This window comes from Meriones unguiculatus, chromosome 15 (assembly GCF_030254825.1).
Source record: "Meriones unguiculatus strain TT.TT164.6M chromosome 15, Bangor_MerUng_6.1, whole genome shotgun sequence".
NCBI lineage: Eukaryota > Metazoa > Chordata > Mammalia > Rodentia > Muridae > Meriones > Meriones unguiculatus.
This window is the reverse complement of record NC_083362.1, coordinates 52,141,783-52,160,850: the sequence shown is the minus strand read 5'-3', so window position 1 is coordinate 52,160,850 and position 19,068 is coordinate 52,141,783. Positions and strand designations below refer to the sequence as shown.

The 19,068-nt window shown below is 50.0% G+C and overlaps 1 protein-coding gene and 1 long non-coding RNA gene across 2 annotated transcripts in view; one reads left to right on the top strand and one right to left on the bottom strand.

Annotated features, from left to right (window-relative positions):
- LOC132648077 (uncharacterized) overlaps nucleotides 1-12,653 on the bottom strand; it is a 130,116-nt gene extending 117,463 nt beyond the window's left edge. The window contains exons 1-2 of the long non-coding RNA XR_009586456.1: nucleotides 12,552-12,653; nucleotides 6,360-6,614 (exon numbers count right to left, since the gene is read on the bottom strand). This is a non-coding gene — a long non-coding RNA (uncharacterized LOC132648077). The remainder of the gene's footprint in view (nucleotides 1-6,359; nucleotides 6,615-12,551) is intronic.
- A 57-nt stretch (nucleotides 12,654-12,710) lies between these two features.
- Fzd5 (frizzled class receptor 5) lies at nucleotides 12,711-18,775 on the top strand. The gene has a single exon (XM_021642025.2). The coding sequence runs from the start codon at nucleotides 12,839-12,841 to the stop codon at nucleotides 14,597-14,599; it is 1,761 nt and encodes a 586-aa protein (XP_021497700.1). The 5' UTR covers nucleotides 12,711-12,838; the 3' UTR covers nucleotides 14,600-18,775.
- The last annotated feature ends 293 nt before the right edge of the window (nucleotides 18,776-19,068 follow it).

Here is a 19,068-nt window from a genome sequence, read left to right as displayed (position 1 = left end):
TGTGAAGCTTCCAACAACGAAGCTGTGAGATTGGCCATTGGAGTTGAGACACCCACTGAGGCAGGAGCAAAGGGCACTTGGAGGCCAACCCTTGGGAAGCAGATTACTTGAGCTGCCAGGCTGTCCCTTACTAGTCCCAGCGGAATCCATTATTTGGACAGGGAGCCTCGTGGGGATTCTGTTTTGGAAACAGGAAGTCGCTGCTCTTCTCACCTGACCTGTTCAGGTTCAGCCTAGTTCTTCCCAGGAATTCATGTGGCAGGTGTTTCTAAGTGACTGGCAACTAATAGCCACAGGACGCTGGAGCCTAAAGGACACCGTGGGACACTCTGATACCATCTCTCCGCCTTGCCTGACTGACAGAAATGAGCCCCAGAGAGGCTGACCGCTCTGTTCAAGCGCACACAGCTGGCTCACTGGCTGAGACGTGATTCCAGCTTGCCCCCGGCTTAACCCAAGGATCTTCCGACTGTGAGGTGCTCCAACACCAGGCCTACACCTAGACCCCCATCACCTCTTGCAGAATTTGGCACCCATTTTTGAGGAAACTTTAGAACTAAACCTGTGACTAATTAGAACCAAGTGTTTCCTCACCTTGAAGTCACCAGCAAAATTCCACTGCTCCGTGTCCCAGCGCGCCTGAGGCCTTCTGGGTGACAAGCTCAAAGGAAGATTATTGTCTCAACTCAGTCCTCTGTGTCTAGGTCCCCCACAAAATGGAAATGGCTTTACTTGGGGAAGAACAAGAGGACAAGATGAGATGAAAAGGAAGCACGTTTAAAATGGATGAAAGGAAGCCCTTCTTCCCCCCACTGCACACAATTGACCTGGGGAACCCACTGCAGCAGGATATTAAGATCAATGGCGGAGATTTGTGTTTTAAAAGATTAGACATCTCACATGCATATCATCAACAGGATGAAAGTGCCAGGGATAAAAGTTCTGGAGCTTCAGTGCCTCAGTTGATCACCAACTGGGCCAGGTAAAAAGGAAAAAAAAAAAAAAAGAGGGTCTCTGGACCATCTAAGACTTCATAGGCAGGCAGATTTGGGGGATTCCAATTACCACCACTGTGTGTAGCAAAGCGCTCCAGGCCAGCAAGGTAAAACAACATGCATTTAATTACGCCCCAGACACGTCGGCTCAGGGGTTTGAAGAGGGTGAGGCGGTCACTCTTGTCTCTGCTCCACAATATCATGAAGCCTCTATTGGGAAGACTTAGCCAGCTGGGGCGATTTGAAATGGACACTGGAGCCCTCTGGGGGCTCCTTTACCTGTGTTAACAGACACGTGACCTGTGGTGGCCACAGGTCACTTACCCGGCCTGGTCAACTGCAGCACCTACACTGGCTTCCTTGAGGGAGCGGAAGGAGGAAACCTTATAGCAGGAGCAAACCTTATAGCAGAAGCATTCTCTCTCATGCCTTCTCTCTCTTCTCTCCCTCCCTCCATCATTCCAAGAAAACTGTCCTACAAGAACCAGAAAGAGGCCACATAGTCATTTATGAACTGTCTGTGGAAATCCTATTACATCATTTCCAACACATTCTAGTGGCAGAAACTCTCTCTCTCTCTCTTTCTCTCTTACACACACACACACACACACACACACACACACACACACACACACCCTGGGATTGTGGCAGAAGGAAAGGACCTGGGCCTCCCTCCTTCTTCCCCTGTGGAATGGCAATATTACATTGTAGAAGAACAAGAAAGGTGGGACAGTGGATTTTTTTTTTTTTTTTACACTTTCTTTGGAAAAATATAATCTGCTAGGGAATGAGCTGGGGTGTAAGATCCCCACAAACACACAATCCAGCGGAGAAAACAGAAAGACTGTGAAACAAGTCATGAGGTGCAAAAGTGAGCAATCCCCTGTACATATTTCCGGGAGTCAGGAGCCAGGGTGTTTTCTGCTGCTGAGACAAATATCTAGGACCAAGAGTTTACAGGAAGAAAGATACATTTGTTGTGTGGTTTCAGAGATTGCAGCTGATGGACAGTCAGTTGGCTGAGCTGCTTCTGGGGTGTGGGAGACAGAGCCTCATGGTGCATGGGATGTGGCAGAGCCGCTCAGCTCAGGACAGCTAAAAAGCAGAGGGTGAGGCCGGGAAGAGAGAGAAGGAACGGGAGAGAATACGCCTGCAGCAGGTTTCCTCTTCCTGCTTTAGTCCTTGTGGACCCTAGGCCTCCGGGCTGAGGCCGGCCACATTGAATACAGGTCTTCCTTAGCTTATCCTTTCTGCCGATGTCCTCACAGGAAGGCTAGACCTATGCTTTCCTTATCTCTCGGGTGTGTCTCAATGTAATCAAGAGCAACCATCATACACAGGATCCATTCCCGTCCCCTCCTTTTAAAAAAGTAATTATAATTCCGTCAACTGTGTTGTTTTCCAACTGGTCTGGAATCTGCATTCACCTGACTAGGTCCCATGCCTGACAAGTACCAGGGATATAATAGATGCCCAACAAATGTTAGTTGGCAGATTCAAGGAGTAAAATGCTCTTTAGGGAGTAGCGGTGAAATAATTTGTGGCCCCACAGACAGCTCCAACTCAGCTCGAAAGAAGTGAAGTCTTTGGAAGGGCAAATAGCATTTTTTGCTGGTTTAAAAGAGAATGAATTCCCATTGCCAACTCTCCTCCAAAGACTTCCATGAGGCGAGGGTAAGTGGGCACATTCTCATCTCGAGTGTGCAGGTTATGCGGAGCAGCTGGGCTACCCTTTGTTACAAGTGGCTGAAAATATGGCTCTTACAGGGTTCAAAATGAAGTGATGGATTATAGCATCCAGCAAGAGGTCCCGAGAGTCAGGCAGCCTTAAGTCATCCTTCCCGGGTGTGCCAGCTTAGCTCTCTGTGCGTGTGGAAGCCAGAGGTTGGCACTGCCTGTCCTCTGTCCGTTTCCACTTCAGTCGTTCTCGATCTTATTTATTGAGACAGGATCTCTCTCTGAACTGGGAGCTCACCCAGCCTGCTAGCCCACTGCTGAATCTGCCCGTCTCTACCTTTCAGCATTGGATGACAGGCACGTCTTTCTGGCGATCCCCATGCTTGTGCCGCAAGTACATTTACCTCTGAGCCATCTCTCCTTCAGCCCAGTTCTTACGTGGCTGTGGGATATACTGACAGGATTCACACATCCGCCCTGCATGGGTCTCCTGTAGACAAATCGCTGTCCACAGCGGGGACAACTGTTCCTTCTGTTCCTACCACCAGCCCCTTCAAGACTTCCCATTCATCCTTTTCGTTCTAGTCAAGAGTGCGGCTCATGCGCATGCGTAATTCTCATAAGAAGGGAAGCGACGTGGTTAGGTGGACCAATTATGCATTATAACCCACGGCTTAGATTAGATCTCCTACCTTCTCTGAAGTACATATAGGAAAGGTTATTAAAAACAAACAAACAAAACTGGACACCAACCAGGGTCCTATCAGGAACGAGAAAGACTAGGTGAGCTCCAAGACTGTGTGCGACATGGAGCCTGGAGAAATGTAAGGTTCTCTTTCCGTTTTGGTACTTGTCCCCGCCCAAGTTTCTGTGGAGCGTGCTGTACTACTAAAAAGTGGCATGTTTAAGAGATGGTAAGACCATAGCCTCCCCCACCCCCTCACCCTCCTCTTCTCCCTTCTCCTCTCTCCCCCTCTGCCCCTACCTCCCTTCTCTCTTTCTTTCTCTCCTGCCTTCTTTCATGGTATGAAGCACAAGGTATAAAGGAACTCCTTAACAGAAGCACTCTTTTCTTGAAATTTGCAGCCTTCACAAATTGTAACAAAATCTGTTACCATTATGAATTGGGATTGGCTTTGGGTTATAGCTCAGTGGTAAAAGTGTTTGCCTAACATGCATGAGGCCCTGGACTCCATCCCCAGGAGGAGGAGGTAAAAAAAAAACTATCCAGTCTCAGCTATCCTTTCAAGGAAACATCAATTGAAGATAGGACCCACTTGCTTTGTGGATAAAATAGTGCCTAATACTTTTACTTTCTTTTGTCTGTTTCTATCCTTTGTTCTTCTACCTCACTAGTCAGTTAATAAACCAAACATAGTGTCAGTGAAGAAGCGTCATGTACAGAATAAACATATGGTTATAGTTTATGAAAAAAAAAAAAACAAAACAAAACACCAACACTTTTGATTAGACCCAAGGGCACCTTAGGTAAGCAGCTACTCCATGGTGACCTAGGAATTTCCAGCAGCATACCACTTGAAGCAGGCTCTTTCTGCTTCCATGGCTTTTGTCTGGCCTGTTTCTTCTTTCTAGAAAAGTGACTCCACCTGCCCCTTCGGCTTTTTCAAGGCAGGGTTTCTTTGTGTAGTTCTGGCTGTCCTGGAACTCCGTAGTGCAGACTGGCCTCAAAACCACAGATATCTGCCTGCCTCTGCCTCCCAAGTGCTGGGATTAAAGACTTGCGCCACCACTGCCCGGCATACAAAAGCGACTCTTTTTGACTTCCATCCTATCCTTCTAGTAATTCAAAGAGATTGGAACAAAACAAAACAACAGCAAAAGATACTTCCAAACTCCCTTGCAGCTAGTGTGTGGATCCGGAATACACTGTCATCCAAATGGCTTTGACAGTCAGCTGCAAAGTGAAGCCTTCTGCTGCTGTTGCAGGCAAGTGAGGCAGTAGAAGGCAGCTCACGGTGCTGGATTTGATATCTCCTTCTACTGGTGAGTTGTCAGCTCGAGGGTATGGAAGATGGCTGCAGGAGCAGCAGCCTGATTTCTAGATCCTGGCTACTGTGCCCAGCCCCTAAGTTCAATACACCAGCAATACTGAGCTCTGTATCTTCACTCTAATCCTTCCCACAGTTGCATAAGCCCCTGTTTGAGTCTTAGTACTAAATCTTTCTTTGCTTGAAATACCCAGAGTGGTTTCTATTCCCTGCACTAAACCCGATGAGTTATCCAACTTATACTCAGCCATCCAGTCAAGTCTGCGTCTTCCCTGAGCCATCAGCTTGGCTAAGTGCCCCCTCTAAACTTCCACAATACCCTGGATTGTCAGACCATGTCTTTCTGTCTCTATGTTCTTGGCAACAAGTGCTGGGTTCATAGCAGGTGGGGAATCGTTGCTCTTGGTTTCTTGTTTTGAGGTGCTAGGTGGGGAATTTGGAGCCTTATATCAGAATCAGGTTTGGTGTGAAGACTTAGGTTCTGATCATTGGTAAGAAAGAATGTAAGAGCCGGAGGATGAAGCAACATACAGCAAAAAGATGTCTTCTGGTCATTTGCATACATAAGCTCACTGCCACTGTGGTTATCTACACATTGCCCAAACAAGGCCAGACCCATCAACATGGAGGGGAGGAGGCTGTGAAAGAGGTCAATGAGGCGTGAAACACCCGTGCTTTATACATGTATGAAACTGTCAGTTAAAAAAGATTTAAAGAAACAAGTTCTGAAATCTAGTACAAGGAACACTCTACTCTATGCCTAGTCTGCGGAACCCAAACAATAAGTTGCATCTAAATTTAGACTGGGGTTCTAGAGAGTCCTGAGTCCTCTGCTCTCCCCTCTCTTCACCTCCATGTAGAAGAAACTACAGAAGAACTGAAGGGATTCCACAGAACAAAGAAAACTGCTAACTGTAAGATTTACCTCCCGATCATTCTGTGGCCCAGGTGTTCTTGACCAGTCCTGGCTAGGCCCGCAGCCAGGCTTGCCATTGATGAGCATGTAAACTTTGGGGTCAAGGAAATCCAAATAGGAAGATACAAGGCCCCTCTGCGGGCTACATAGTCCATCTGAACCACAAGTTCTTTTCACCTATAAAATGGGATAATAACGTCCAGTCTTCCCGGATTCTTTGATACGAACATGGGAAGCACCCGATTCTCACCCATTGCTGATGTTTGGAGTTGTCACTGGCCACTCAAGTTTACCACAAATCCATTGAGTTACGTGTTCCCCTTAGCCCACACAGACCCACATGAAAACAGTGAAAAAAAAAAAAAAGCATTGACTTCTTGTTTTGATGGCTCTATTTTATACACTAATGTGTATAAGATACTCTTCTGCAAAAGGCCCATGGGGCTCAAGTTTCTAGCTGAACTGAGATGGAAGCAAAACTGTTTTTTTTTTTCTTTTTTTTTCAGTAGTTCGTAGCCCTAGATAAAAATGAGAATTGCCTGGAGAATTGAAAAATCAACAAGCAACAGAAATGAGCAAACAAAAGAAACCCGCAAGCAGTATTTACGGCCCTCAACCAGCAATCCCATTCCACAAGGCCCAAGGTTAGGCGGGTTCTTAAAGGTCCCTGGGTGATTGCAGCATGCAGCTGAGAGCTGCTGATCAATGTGGGAAAGGTTAGTACTCCACATCCTCAGGGGGGAAAAAGAGAGCTGCTTTTACCTTTTTTATAATCTTCACTGTGGTGTGAGCAGGGGGAGGACTGGAGCTTAGAGGGCGATTCCCGTCTGGAAGGCGCAGAAGACATTTCCACTCTCAACCTGGGGAAACGGCTCACGTGTTTCCTCCCGGCGTCTTGGTTTCTCCTCGGAAAGCGGCTGACAGGGTGGAAAGAGGACTGAACCGAGAAGCTGTGGACGCGTGAGGAGTTTGTCTGGAAATAGCCGCGGAGGCTGTGGCCCTCGCTTGCAGCAGCACCTGTGCGCACAGGTGATGGAGGATGTCAGCTGTACGCACTTTGCTCAGGGCCAGCGTCGAGCCCTGCTTTGGCGTTCGGTTTAGAACTAAGCGCCAAAGATAACTGGTGACAGCTGGAGTGTGCTCGGGAATAAAGTACAAACGCCCCAGAAAACCGGGGAAATAGGAACGCGAAGTGAACCTTAGGAAAAGCTAGTTAAGTGCCACGAAAGTCCGTGTAGACCCTTTGGGTGCTGAACAGGGGTCTCACCGCTTTACCCTGCAGATTCAATGAACTTCTGAGGCCAACTCTGCTAGATAGATAAAGATTTCAAACTCTCTCCTACAGACACGAAGGAGGTCCTGGAGCTGGCCAGTGAGTTGCTCAGGAGTGTAAGGTGAGTGAGGGCAAGGCCATCTGGACTCACGCTGTATTTGACAAAGTGGGGTCAAGCTCATGCGGTAAGCTCACCTCAGCTGCCACTCATTCATTCATCGAGTCTGCAAGGCTGTGGAGTAGACGCAGCATTTCCGCCCCAGTTATCAATACAGTGAATAGTACACAGCGAGCCTGGCATGGTGGCATGGGTCTGTGCCCTCAGCACTCAAGAGATGGAGGCAGGACGAGCCTCCAGAGTTCAAGGTTAGATTGCATAGTATCACCCTGCCTCAAAAATAAATAAATAAATAAATAAATAAATAAATAAATAAATAGTATACAGAGGCTACCTGTTCACCCATTCCTATAGTATTGGGAATAATGCTTTTTATATATAATATTTTATATAAAATATAAAAGTTTAATCTTAGGAATTTGACTCTGCAGAAACATGTTTAATATAGCACTTATCAGAAGTGTGACATTTGTTTAAGTGGCTTTATGGAGGGACAGGTGAGTAAACTAATTGAGGACAGTTGGTAGAGTTCCAAGTGCTTAAAAATTTTACCTCTGGGGGCTGGAAGGATGGCTCAGTGGTTAAGAACACTATTTGCTCTTCCAGAGGACCTGGGTTCAATTCCCAGCACCCACATGGCAGCTCACAACTGTCTGTAATTCCAAGATCTAACACCATCACACAGACATACACGCAGGCAGAACACCAATGCACATAAAATAAAAATAAATAAATTATTTAAAAAAAATTATCTCCAGAGCTGGATATGGTGACACACACCTTTAATTCCAGCACTCCAGAGCGAGGAGGAGCGCTGTGATTTTGAGGCCAGCCTGGGCTACACAGTGGAACTCTGTCTCAAAAAAAAAAAAAAACTAAACAAAAACAAAATTAGGAACTATTGTCTTCGGACTGAGGAGACAGCTCAGTATGCTAAAGAGCTTGCCCTGCAAACCCACTGGCCTGAGTTTGATCCCGGGAACCCAGGGTGGAAGGAGAGCTCTGAGTGCCAGGCAAGCACCAGGACACACACCTCCAGCGCTAATAACGAAGAAAGTTAAATGTGAAATATATGTATGGGCCGGTAGAGCCTTTCTCAGTGATAGAGAACTTGCCTAGGATGGGAAAGGCCCTGGGTTCGGTCTCCAGTGCATAAAACAACTGGATCTTTAAAAAAAAAAATACGTGTTCTAGTGTTTAGTATAACAAATTGAAACTCAGAAGAAAACTTTTTGCATTTTAAAAGTAATCTTGAAATTAAGTTTTAAATTAAGTCATGTATTCATTGTATGTACACACTATGAACCCACGTGTGTGTGGGTTCGTACTCATGTGTGCATGCACATTTGGAGGTCAGAGGCCGGTGCTCAGTGTCATCTCCTGTTGCTTTCCACCTGTGAGTGCTGGATTATATGACCACCATGCCTAGTTTTAGGTGGTACTAGGGACTGAACCCAGGTCTTTGTCTTTGCTAGGCAACCAATTGAGCTACATTTCTAGCCCACATACTTATCTGTGTGTGTGTGTTTGTGTGTAAACACTTAACATCTATTATCATCAATTTATGACTGTATCTTATTGTTATTAACTGTAATAATCATGAAGTGTAAAGATATTAATTTCTACCCTTCTAGTGGACTAACTATACCCAATGATTCCTTTTGGTGCCAGTTTCTTTATCTGATTATTATAAGCATTACAGGAAGTAGAATACATTAATTATTTAGCAGCTTGCCTAAGGTATGTTAAATAGGCAGCATACTTTTAGAAGCTGTTTTGGTTTTAGATGTATTTATTTTTTTGTGCAGGAGTGTTTTGTCTGCATGTGTACCAAGTACATGCCTGGTACGGAGGCCATAAGAGGATATCAGCTCTCCTGTAACTGCAGGTACAGATGGTTGTGAGCCACTGTGTGGGTGCTGGAAACTGAGCGCAGGTCCTCTGCAAGAGCAGATGATACTCTTAACTGCCGAGACATTGCTCTAGGCCCAGCCAGCATATTTTAAATAATCTTTAAAATAATATATGGGGTAAAGGCAAAATTAAAATAATACAGTGTTTTATTTTGTCACTGTATTTTTTTTTGGTTTGGTTTTTGTTTTGAGACACAGACTTCCAGTGTAGCCCAGGCTATCCTCAAGTTCAGAATCCTCCTGTTGAACCTCTAGACTGTTGGGTTTAAAGGTCTGAGCCTAATCCCAGCACTCAGGGAGGCAAAGGGAGGCAGAGGGAAGCAGAGGGAGGCAGATTGCTGTGAGTTTGAAGCCAGCCTTGCTCTACAAAGCTAGTCCAGGACAACCAAGGCTATAGAAAACAAAAAAAACAAAAAAAACCCACCTGTCTAGAAAAATAAAAAAACCAAAACCAAAACAAAACAAAACAAAAAAGTCCAAGCCATCACATCCAGCTGCTGTTTCCTTCCATAACTACTGTTGTTATTTGGGATCTCCAAGCAAAAGTCAGATTTTTGTTGTTGATTAAGAAGAGAGGTTGAAGGGCTAAAGAGATGGTTCCACAGTTAAGAGCACTGGCTGCTTTTCCAGAGGACCAGGGTTCAAATCCAGCACCCACATGGTAGTTCACAACTGTCTGTAACTCCAAGATCTGACATCCTCACACAGATATACATGCAGACAAAACAACAACAGCAGCAAAAATAAACAAAACAAACATGAGAAGTGTAAGCTGGTGTAAGCTGGGCAGTGGTAGTGTACAGCAGAGGCAGAGGCAGTTGGACCTTTGAGTGCCAGGACAGCCAGAGCTATACAGAGAAAGAGAGAAAGAGAGAGAGAGAGAGGTTGACAGAGCAGTGGATAATAACATTCTAGTCAGAACCCAGTGGAACAACACAAGCATTCTGGCTAAATTCCAGTGTGAGTGGTTTACATTCTCCAACTTCAAAATAATTTTTATTATTAGCCAACACTTGTCCTTCGCAGCAACATACACAAGGGTACTAGGCCTCCCTTGGCATGTTGGCAGGCTGCACATACTTTCCACTGGGGGTTCCTTCCTTTTCTGACTGGCGTGCTATAGTCTTTCAGTCTCCACCGACTCCAAGCCTAAGATGTTCGCAGACCCCGAGGGCCCAGCAGTTACTAAGAACAAAAGAGATTAAACATGTACACCTTACAGAATTCTAGGGGACGGAGAGATGCACATTTTAAACATGTATTAACAGCTGCGATGTCTGTGAAGAGGTGGTTTACTCCTTTTTAAACTTGGTGAGTGAGATTAAAACACGCAGTTCCATCAGTTTCCACAAAGCCTCGTTTTCAGCCTGTACAAATGGCACAGAAGACAATAACAACACCCAACAGATCTCAGCCAGGGAGGCCAGCTCAGAGTCCTTCCAGTATCCCTGTGCCCTCCCCCTATTTCACATTCCCCCCCCCCCCCGCCAGCGGAAGGAAGGAGCAGCGTGCAATTTAAAGACTTCTTCGTAAGCGTGTGAATGAATTTCAAGCACGCTAGACACCTCGGTCTCCCACCCTAATTAGAACCCGGAGAAAAAGGAGCGTTTGTGGGACATTTAAAACTTGCAGTCTACAAACCCAACAGGAGAGCGCCACTGAGCGTCCCTGCATTCACTGCGCGCGTCGGGTCTTCCCGCGGCCCCCGGCTGCCCCCGTGCGCCCCCCTTCCCGGGTCCCAACCTCGCCAGGGCGCCCAGCAGCTAGCCCTGCGGGACCCAGCACCCTGGGACCCAGCACCCCGAGCCGTGCGCGGCCCCAGCCCAGGAGTTTTTCTCTGCGGGACCCGCCGGAACTTATAAACCTCGACTGCTAAGGACTAACATCTCCAGAGACTTCCAAAACTGTAAGGAAACCCATTCTCCTGTCACAACGGTTAAGATCTGGCTGCCTATGGGAGAAGGCAGAGCCTGGGAGACCTCGATAGTTCCAGCGGGAGGGGGAGAGTGGTGATGGTGGTGAACCCTGCCGCCCCAACTTCTGGCTTCAGAGTCCAGGTGTGCCATCAGAGCGCCTACTGTGCGCCAGGAGCTCCTACAGGGAGGGGCGCTACTCTGTGCAGGTCCCCGCTGTCTTGTTAGCTCAGCTGCTGTAGGTCAAGTCCTGAGGCGCGCTGGCCTCAGAGTCCTACGGTATCCGGACGGCGTATCAAGGTGTAAACGATTAACCCACACGAGGTTGCTCGTTAAGCCCTAGGCGCGTCTGTCACCCAGCACCGGGCGGGGCGGCTCAGAAGGGAGACAGGTGGCGCGGCTGAAATTGACAAGCGCGGGGGCCCGATAGGGACGCTCGGCCAGAGAGGGGTGGCCCGAAGCCCTGGAAGGAGGCGTTCAGAAAGCAGAACCCCCCCAGGAGAGCGAGCCCGACGGCGGCGGACAGCCGCGGAGAAACTCCAGGAGGACTTGGGGCCAGCTTTCCCGCCCGGCTTCTCCGGGAGGCCTGATTAGCATCGGCCCCGCCCCCTCCGCCTCCAGGCCCGCGATTGGCCGACGCTCTTCCGCTGCCCCGGCTCCGGGCGGGGCTGCGGGGGGGCGCTCGCGGAGAGGCCCGGACGTCGGGGCGGTGGGCGGGGACGTGGTGGAGGGGAGCGCGCGGCGGGGCTGCCCAGCTCTGGGCAGGGCGGGAGGGGGCGGGCCCGGGGCGGGGCCTCCCGGCGGGCATTAGAGGCAGGTGACCCGGGCGGGGCGGGAGAGGGCAGTCAGCCCGCGGCCGTGCCTCCTCCTCCGCCGCCGCTGCCGTCGCGCACCGCTCGGCGCTCCGCTGAAGGTGGGCGAAAGAGTGCGAGGGCTCGGGGGAGGAGCCGGACGGGGCGCGTCCCCAGAGCGCCGCCACCGCCCGCCCGCCCGCCCCCCGGACTCGGCTGGAGCGCGGAGCCCCCTGCAGGGGAGGCGGCGAGCGGCTGGCGGGACGCGGCGGCGGCGGGCGCGGACCATGCAGTCCCGGCCCGGCGGCCAGCGCCGGCTGCTCGCTGCGCTGTGAGGTGGCGGGGTCCCCTCCGGCCGCCGCATCTCCAGGCGCTGCCCGGCGCCCTTGCCCTTCACCCCGACCCCGGGACACCGGTGGAAGGCACGGCCTGCCCCTGCCCTGCTCCGCCCGAAGCATGCAGACGGCTCCGAAGGGAGACAAGGCGGCTCACCGGCCCGCGCCCGCCGTGGTCGAGGGGCGCCCTGCTCTCTGAAACGGCTCCCCACCTGCTGCCATGCGTCGCCGCCACAGGTACCTAGCTCGTCGTTAAACTTTTCCCAGATCCGGCCCGGGTCGGAGTCGCGGGGCGGAGGGGCCCGGCTGGCTGCGCACGTCTGCCGCCCAGCAGGATCTCCAGAGGTGAGAGCCCCGAACCCCAGGTCTCCCGGCTCCCCCGTCCCTTTCTCGGGCACTGAGCTCCCTGGCCCCAGGCACAGCCTGCAGGGCCTGGCCGGGAGAGGGAGGCGGGCGCGGGCAGCGGGGTGGGAGCGAGTCTGAAGTTTGGTTCCAGGAGGTGGAGGGGAGGAAAGGAGTTCGTGTAGCGATTGGCGCCCGCTTGCAGAGACCGAGCGGCCGACGCTCCTCCAGGAGGAGTGGTTGCGATTTTTTTTTTCTCTTTTCCCTACCTTCTCTCTTAAGAGTTCTGTCCTTGGAACCGGAGCCCTAATCGTCTCTCCAGCCCTCTCTGGCGTAGAGCTGAGCGCTGCCCGGCGGAGGCAGCGCCTTCCCGAAACAGTTTATCTTTGGACGGATTTCTTTAAAGAGAGAGAGAGAGAGAGGAAAAAAAAAACCCAAAGCAAACAACAGGTTGCCAGCCCGAGCGTCACGTTCAAGACTCGAGAGGGAGGGAGGGAGAGGGAAGCCCCAGCCGCGGATCCGACGGGCAGCGAGAGGCCGGGCGAAGGAGGGGGCGATGGCTCGGCCTGACCCGTCCGCGCCGCCTTCGCTGCTGCTGCTGCTGCTGGCGCAGCTGGTGGGCCGGGCAGCGGCCGCCTCCAAGGCCCCCGTGTGCCAGGAAATCACGGTGCCCATGTGCCGGGGCATTGGCTACAACCTGACGCACATGCCCAACCAGTTCAACCACGACACGCAGGACGAGGCGGGCCTGGAGGTGCACCAGTTCTGGCCGCTGGTGGAGATCCACTGCTCGCCGGACTTAAGGTTCTTCCTGTGCTCCATGTACACGCCCATCTGCCTCCCTGACTACCACAAGCCGTTGCCACCGTGCCGCTCCGTGTGCGAGCGCGCCAAGGCCGGCTGCTCGCCGCTCATGCGCCAGTACGGCTTCGCCTGGCCTGAGCGCATGAGCTGCGACCGCCTCCCGGTGCTGGGCGGCGACGCCGAGGTGCTGTGCATGGATTATAACCGGAGCGAAGCCACGACCGCCTCCCCCAAGTCCTTCCCAGCCAAACCTACCCTCCCCGGGCCGCCGGGGGCGCCGTCTTCCGGAGGTGAGTGCCCCTCGGGAGGCCCGTCCGTGTGCACGTGCCGCGAGCCCTTCGTGCCCATCCTGAAGGAGACACACCCGCTCTACAACAAGGTGCGCACGGGCCAGGTGCCCAACTGTGCGGTGCCCTGCTACCAGCCGTCCTTCAGCCCGGACGAGCGCACGTTCGCCACCTTCTGGATCGGCCTGTGGTCCGTGCTGTGCTTCATCTCCACGTCCACCACCGTTGCCACCTTCCTCATTGACATGGAGCGATTCCGCTACCCGGAGCGCCCCATCATCTTCCTGTCCGCGTGCTACCTGTGTGTGTCACTGGGGTTCCTGGTGCGCCTGGTCGTGGGCCACGCCAGCGTCGCCTGCAGCCGCGAGCACAGCCACATCCACTATGAGACCACCGGCCCTGCGTTGTGCACGGTCGTTTTCCTGCTAGTGTACTTCTTTGGCATGGCCAGCTCCATCTGGTGGGTCATCCTGTCGCTCACCTGGTTCCTGGCGGCCGGCATGAAGTGGGGCAATGAAGCCATCGCAGGCTATGCCCAGTACTTCCACCTGGCCGCCTGGCTCATCCCCAGTGTGAAGTCCATTACGGCGCTGGCACTGAGTTCCGTGGACGGGGACCCGGTGGCCGGCATCTGCTATGTGGGCAACCAAAACCTCAACTCGCTGCGAGGCTTCGTCCTAGGCCCGCTGGTGCTTTACCTGCTGGTGGGCACGCTGTTCCTTCTGGCGGGCTTCGTGTCGCTCTTCCGCATCCGGAGCGTCATTAAGCAGGGCGGCACTAAGACGGACAAGCTGGAGAAGCTCATGATCCGCATCGGCATCTTCACCCTCCTCTACACCGTGCCAGCCAGCATCGTGGTGGCCTGCTACCTGTATGAGCAGCACTACCGGGAGAGCTGGGAGGCCGCCCTCACCTGCGCGTGCCCGGGACCTGACGCTGGCCAGCCGCGCGCCAAACCTGAGTACTGGGTGCTCATGCTCAAGTACTTCATGTGCCTGGTGGTGGGCATCACGTCGGGGGTCTGGATCTGGTCCGGCAAGACCCTGGAGTCTTGGCGGCGCTTCACCAGCCGCTGCTGCTGCAGCTCCCGGCGGGGCCACAAGAGCGGTGGCGCTATGGCCTCTGGGGACTATGCGGAGGCCAGCGCCGCGCTCACCGGCAGGACCGGGCCGCCTGGCCCCGCCGCCGCCGCCTACCACAAGCAAGTGTCTCTGTCGCACGTATAGGAGGCCTGGAGGCCTAGGCCGAGGCCTAGGGACAGCGCTGGGAGTTGAAGGAGAGGGTTATTTTGCTTGCTAGCTTTGTGAAGGTCACTTCCGTTTACCTTCTTGGTGCTGAAGCCCCTCCCTGAGCGGGCTTGGACAGTTTCAAGAGAGTATCTACCTGCCCCCAGTATTCTACCGGGGCTCAGCTCCAGTGCAGCGCGTTCTGGTTTGCGTTTCTTACTGCCTTCTTTAGAAGTTCCCTGTTTTTAACTTATATGTATTTTAATTTTTTAACTTGGTTGCATTTTGGCAACAAAATTTACCTTTGCTTGGGGGGGGGGCTTCACAATCCTCAAGCTGGCACTGTAATGAGGTTACCATTGGTTCAGGTTTCTTGCTTTTTTTTGGACTGTGTGGTCTAAATTGGGAAAAAACATCTCTTTTACTTGTCTTTTTTTTTTTATGTGAACAGTGAAAGGCTGCTGTGACTGGGAAGGTGTAGAGTGTTTTGTGTTTTTCTTTTTAGCCACTTTCTCCTTACATTGTCTAAAACGTCCAAGACACTTGGAGGCTAGAGGCCATCTGCTCTTTCTCTGTCTAGCCCCAAGTCTTCCCCATGATGTAGTTAGGACTATCCCCAAGTGACAAGGTGAGGGGGCTAGAGGTTTTGTGAGCCTCCTTAACCTGGCTCAGCAAGAGTTGAGCTCTTTTCAGCCGGCTGCCGTCATTTTTATTCCTGAAGGAGCCAGCGTCGTGTCCTGAATACGTTAGAGGTAGCATTATAGTGCTGGGCGTAAACATTGGCCATAGTGAGTGAGAGCCTGAGGGATGGCTGATGGATGAGTGAATTCTGAACTGGTGAGGTGGTGAGCTTTGTGCCTGAGGGGGAGTGGGTGGTTCTTCATAAGCCCCAGTGATCCCTTATTGTTTAAAAATACAAAAAAAAAAAAAAAAAGACACAACAAAAAACTTGTGCTACAAATTTCAGTAAAAATAAACCCGCTCCCTTCTTCTGGAAGTACTTAATAAAGGGGGCTCTCTTTTTAGATTAATGGACAAAAAACGGATATGCTTCCAGTAATTAAAGTAAATTCCCATTGCTTATCTGCTCCTCCTACCCCACCTCCTTTATCGTGTTAAACAGTCGTTCTTGCCTTTCTCATTCCTCCTCCTGGAGAGCCATGATTAGAAGCCACACCCACCCTCCAATGAAGTGCTCCAACTGGGGGAAGGAGGCCAGTTACCTGGGAACAAACGTTGGCTGGGTGGAGGGAAGACCAGTGTCCCTGAATTCGGGGCTAGTTTAAAGCCAGATACTCCCCAAAGCAGCAACGCCTGCCCTGGGCGTCTCTGAAAACAGACAAGCCTCACAACTTAAGCTTTGTAGTAGGGATCAGTACAGTGCTACGGCAGGACAGACCGCCTCGCTTTCTTTTCCTCTTCTGAGAGAGCCTGTATAGTTGGCGGGCACCCCACTCACACAGGTTCCCTGCTATTAGAGAAGCCTGTTTGCTCTTCTAATCTGTTTAACAATTCATTCGCTAAGAGTGTGAGGCCATTCCTGGGAAAGGAACGACGCTGTATCAGCCAGCAAGTCCCAGGGACGAAGACAAGAGTGGGGACTAAACTTAGGGAGCTAAAATGGTCAAGCAATTACAGCTCCACAAAGCTTCCGTAGAAAAACAGCTGGAGTCTAGGCATGCTGGTTTTCATTTGCAGCAGCTGGGGGTGGGGAGGGTGGGAGCTAAGCCTGAGTCAGCTTTACCTCCCAGGTACTGAGTGGAGAAATGCATAGTTGCCACTGGGAATTTAAATGCTTAAGACTCCTAAGTCTTAAGGCTGCCCAGAAGCCTCACATTTGTAAAAGGCACTGCCCTCGATCACTTCTGCTTGAATCAAAATGAACATTTCAGTGGCTTCCACAAAACCTCATCCAGGTAGCTGCAAAACTACCTGTGTGTCTTATTCTATGTATTCACAGGCCTCTGCCGGGAACCTCAATTGACTCCCTGTCTCTGCACCATTTCTCCTGTCTTTTAAATGAGGCCCTTTTCTTATCACCTTGACCTCTCGGCTTCTTTAGCTTGTCTTCCCGGAATCTGCTGCCAGAGTCAGCTGTGCCTAGTTCGGGTTGTTCCCTCTTCACAAACAAAGTTGTGAAGGAATCTAGAAAAGATGTTGTGGGATGAAGTGGGTGAAAGTGATACAATTCATTTTTAAAAATTATTTTTTTCATCTTAGCAACGTGCCAAAGCTGAAAAAAGAAAAAAGAACAATACCCTTTGAAAAATAAGGAAGTTGAAACAGATGGGATGCCAAGGCTGTGGTGTAGGGGCTGTGCAGGTAACACCTTTGGAAGAAGCTTCAGAAATCTGTCTTGTTTCTGTTCTCATCTTTGCACTCCCCTTTTCTTGTACCCTAAGAGGGACAAAGAGGAAGCCCACCTGTTTCCAGGAAGTCAGCATGAGCCTCTGGCCAGCCTAGGGGAGGGAAGAGGGAAGCTGCATGTCCAGATGGTTACCCCCTCTTTCCACCACGCATTTTCCTCTGCTTTGCATATCTGCTGTGATAACAATACGTGAAATGAGAAGCTGTGGGGTAGTTGAGCAACTTATGCCAGCTTTGTGTCCTGGGGAGGACTTAGAAGGCTGGTTTCAGCTGTAGGGTACTTGTCTTAGGCCACTCCTTCACCTCTGTGAGCATTGGGATACTTCACAGGTCAAAGGGTGACAATTTAGATATGGGACCTCGGTGACTCTGACAGCCAAATATTAGAAAAGTTTGGTTTTTTTTTTTTTTTTATTTTTTTAATTTTACATTATTTCCCACCTCACATTTTGGAATTGTCTAAATTGGATGAAATCAATTTTCTTGGTGCCTTATTGGTTTATTCTTGTAACCCCTTTGTCATAGCTTCATGTGACCATTCCCAGTGACCAGGGCCTGTGTGTGTATGCCTTGTAATTGTGTGCATGTACAAGCTTAAATGATGTGCCAATGGCACTGGTTCTAAAATAGTATTCATTAGGTTGTTCCCCCCTGGTCTAGGGCAGCACTAATGTTGACACTGGCTTCCAAGAGAAAACGTCATAGACCGTACATCCGTACATCGAGCCTTAATGACAGCATCCGTGACCTGCACTGGCTTGTAGAATGGGAACCCCCAGAGCTAGGGAGCGTAGTTGTATATTTCAATGAACTGCTACCCCTGCTAAAGAAGCTAAAGAAGACCAAGGGGGGTAGAAGAGACAAAGCTTTGAATAAGTGCTTTCTAACATCAAAAGTGGCAAACGGGACTGAGCACATCACAATTCTAGGCAGGTGTGAGGTACAGTGGCTAAGAATTGCCTGCTGCCTCTTGGTGCCCTTTCTTGTCTCCAAAGTCCAATCAAGTGATCCTGGGTAAGGTGAAGGGTAGGTAGGCAGGATGTAACTAACCTCTTTCAAACTCTCAGAGCCTTCTGGTAGCTTGATGATAATTGCAGGATTTATTTCATCCAGGATAATGTCTGTGTGTGGTACATCGTTTTAAAAGAATATTAATTCATTTTGTTACAAACTATGTATAGTATGTATGTTTTGTGGATGTGTATATACGTAATATATATTATATATATATATATATATATATATGAGAGAGAGAGAGATTTAGTGACTTTTGATACGGGTTGGTGCAGGTGAATTTATTACTGAGCCAAATGAGGCACATACCGAGTCAGTAGTTAGAGTCCAGGGCATTCAGTGCTGTGTATGATTTGCATACATGTGTAGTGCCTATCCCATGCAGTAAGAATCATCGCTGTCATGCCATATCCAGCACTCACAAGTCAGAGCCAGCAATATTTTATTTGTAGACAATCAGCTTGAAGCTATAGATTACGACTAAAGTGATTCTGAATCTGTAACACTAGCAACAGGAAACTCAGAGCATCCTGAAGAGAGTTTGGTTTGGTTTTGTGCCTGGGAGTCAGTACAACAGCAGTTGTGTTTAGTCTCAAGATCCTTAACTTGTTGACTTTATTATTTTGAAGATTTTTTTGTATTATATTTGTGGGAAGGTAAAATAATGGTTTAAGATTTTTATCAAATATGGAGATTAGTTATTTATGAAAAACAAAGAAATGTCTATTTTTGTTTCTTTGTTCCCAATTAATGTAGATAACTTTTTAAAATGCATTAAAGCAATGGTGAAGAAAATGCAGTGGTGCTGTAGAGTCTTTTTCTCCTCTGTGGAGAAATGTATCGGTTTCTAAGAATAACAGAGATGCAGGTTCTAACACTATCACTAACAACAGATGTCTCAGATGTGCTTAAAGTGTAAGTAGCTGCATTTTTATCAGTAAAATTGAGCAAATTCCCATTGAAAGAAGAGGAGGTGAGCACGACATTTTCCTTGACTGTGGTTCCTGGATTTCTCCTGCCCAGAAGATCAGAGACATGGGCCGATAGACATGTACGCATGATGCCTGCTGGACACACTGCATGCTGTA

Excerpts from the sequence above, each read along its gene's own strand:
- Fzd5 (XM_021642025.2), top strand. The coding sequence starts at position 12,839 with ATGGCTCGGCCTGACCCGTCCGCGCCGCCTTCGCTGCTGCTGCTGCTG.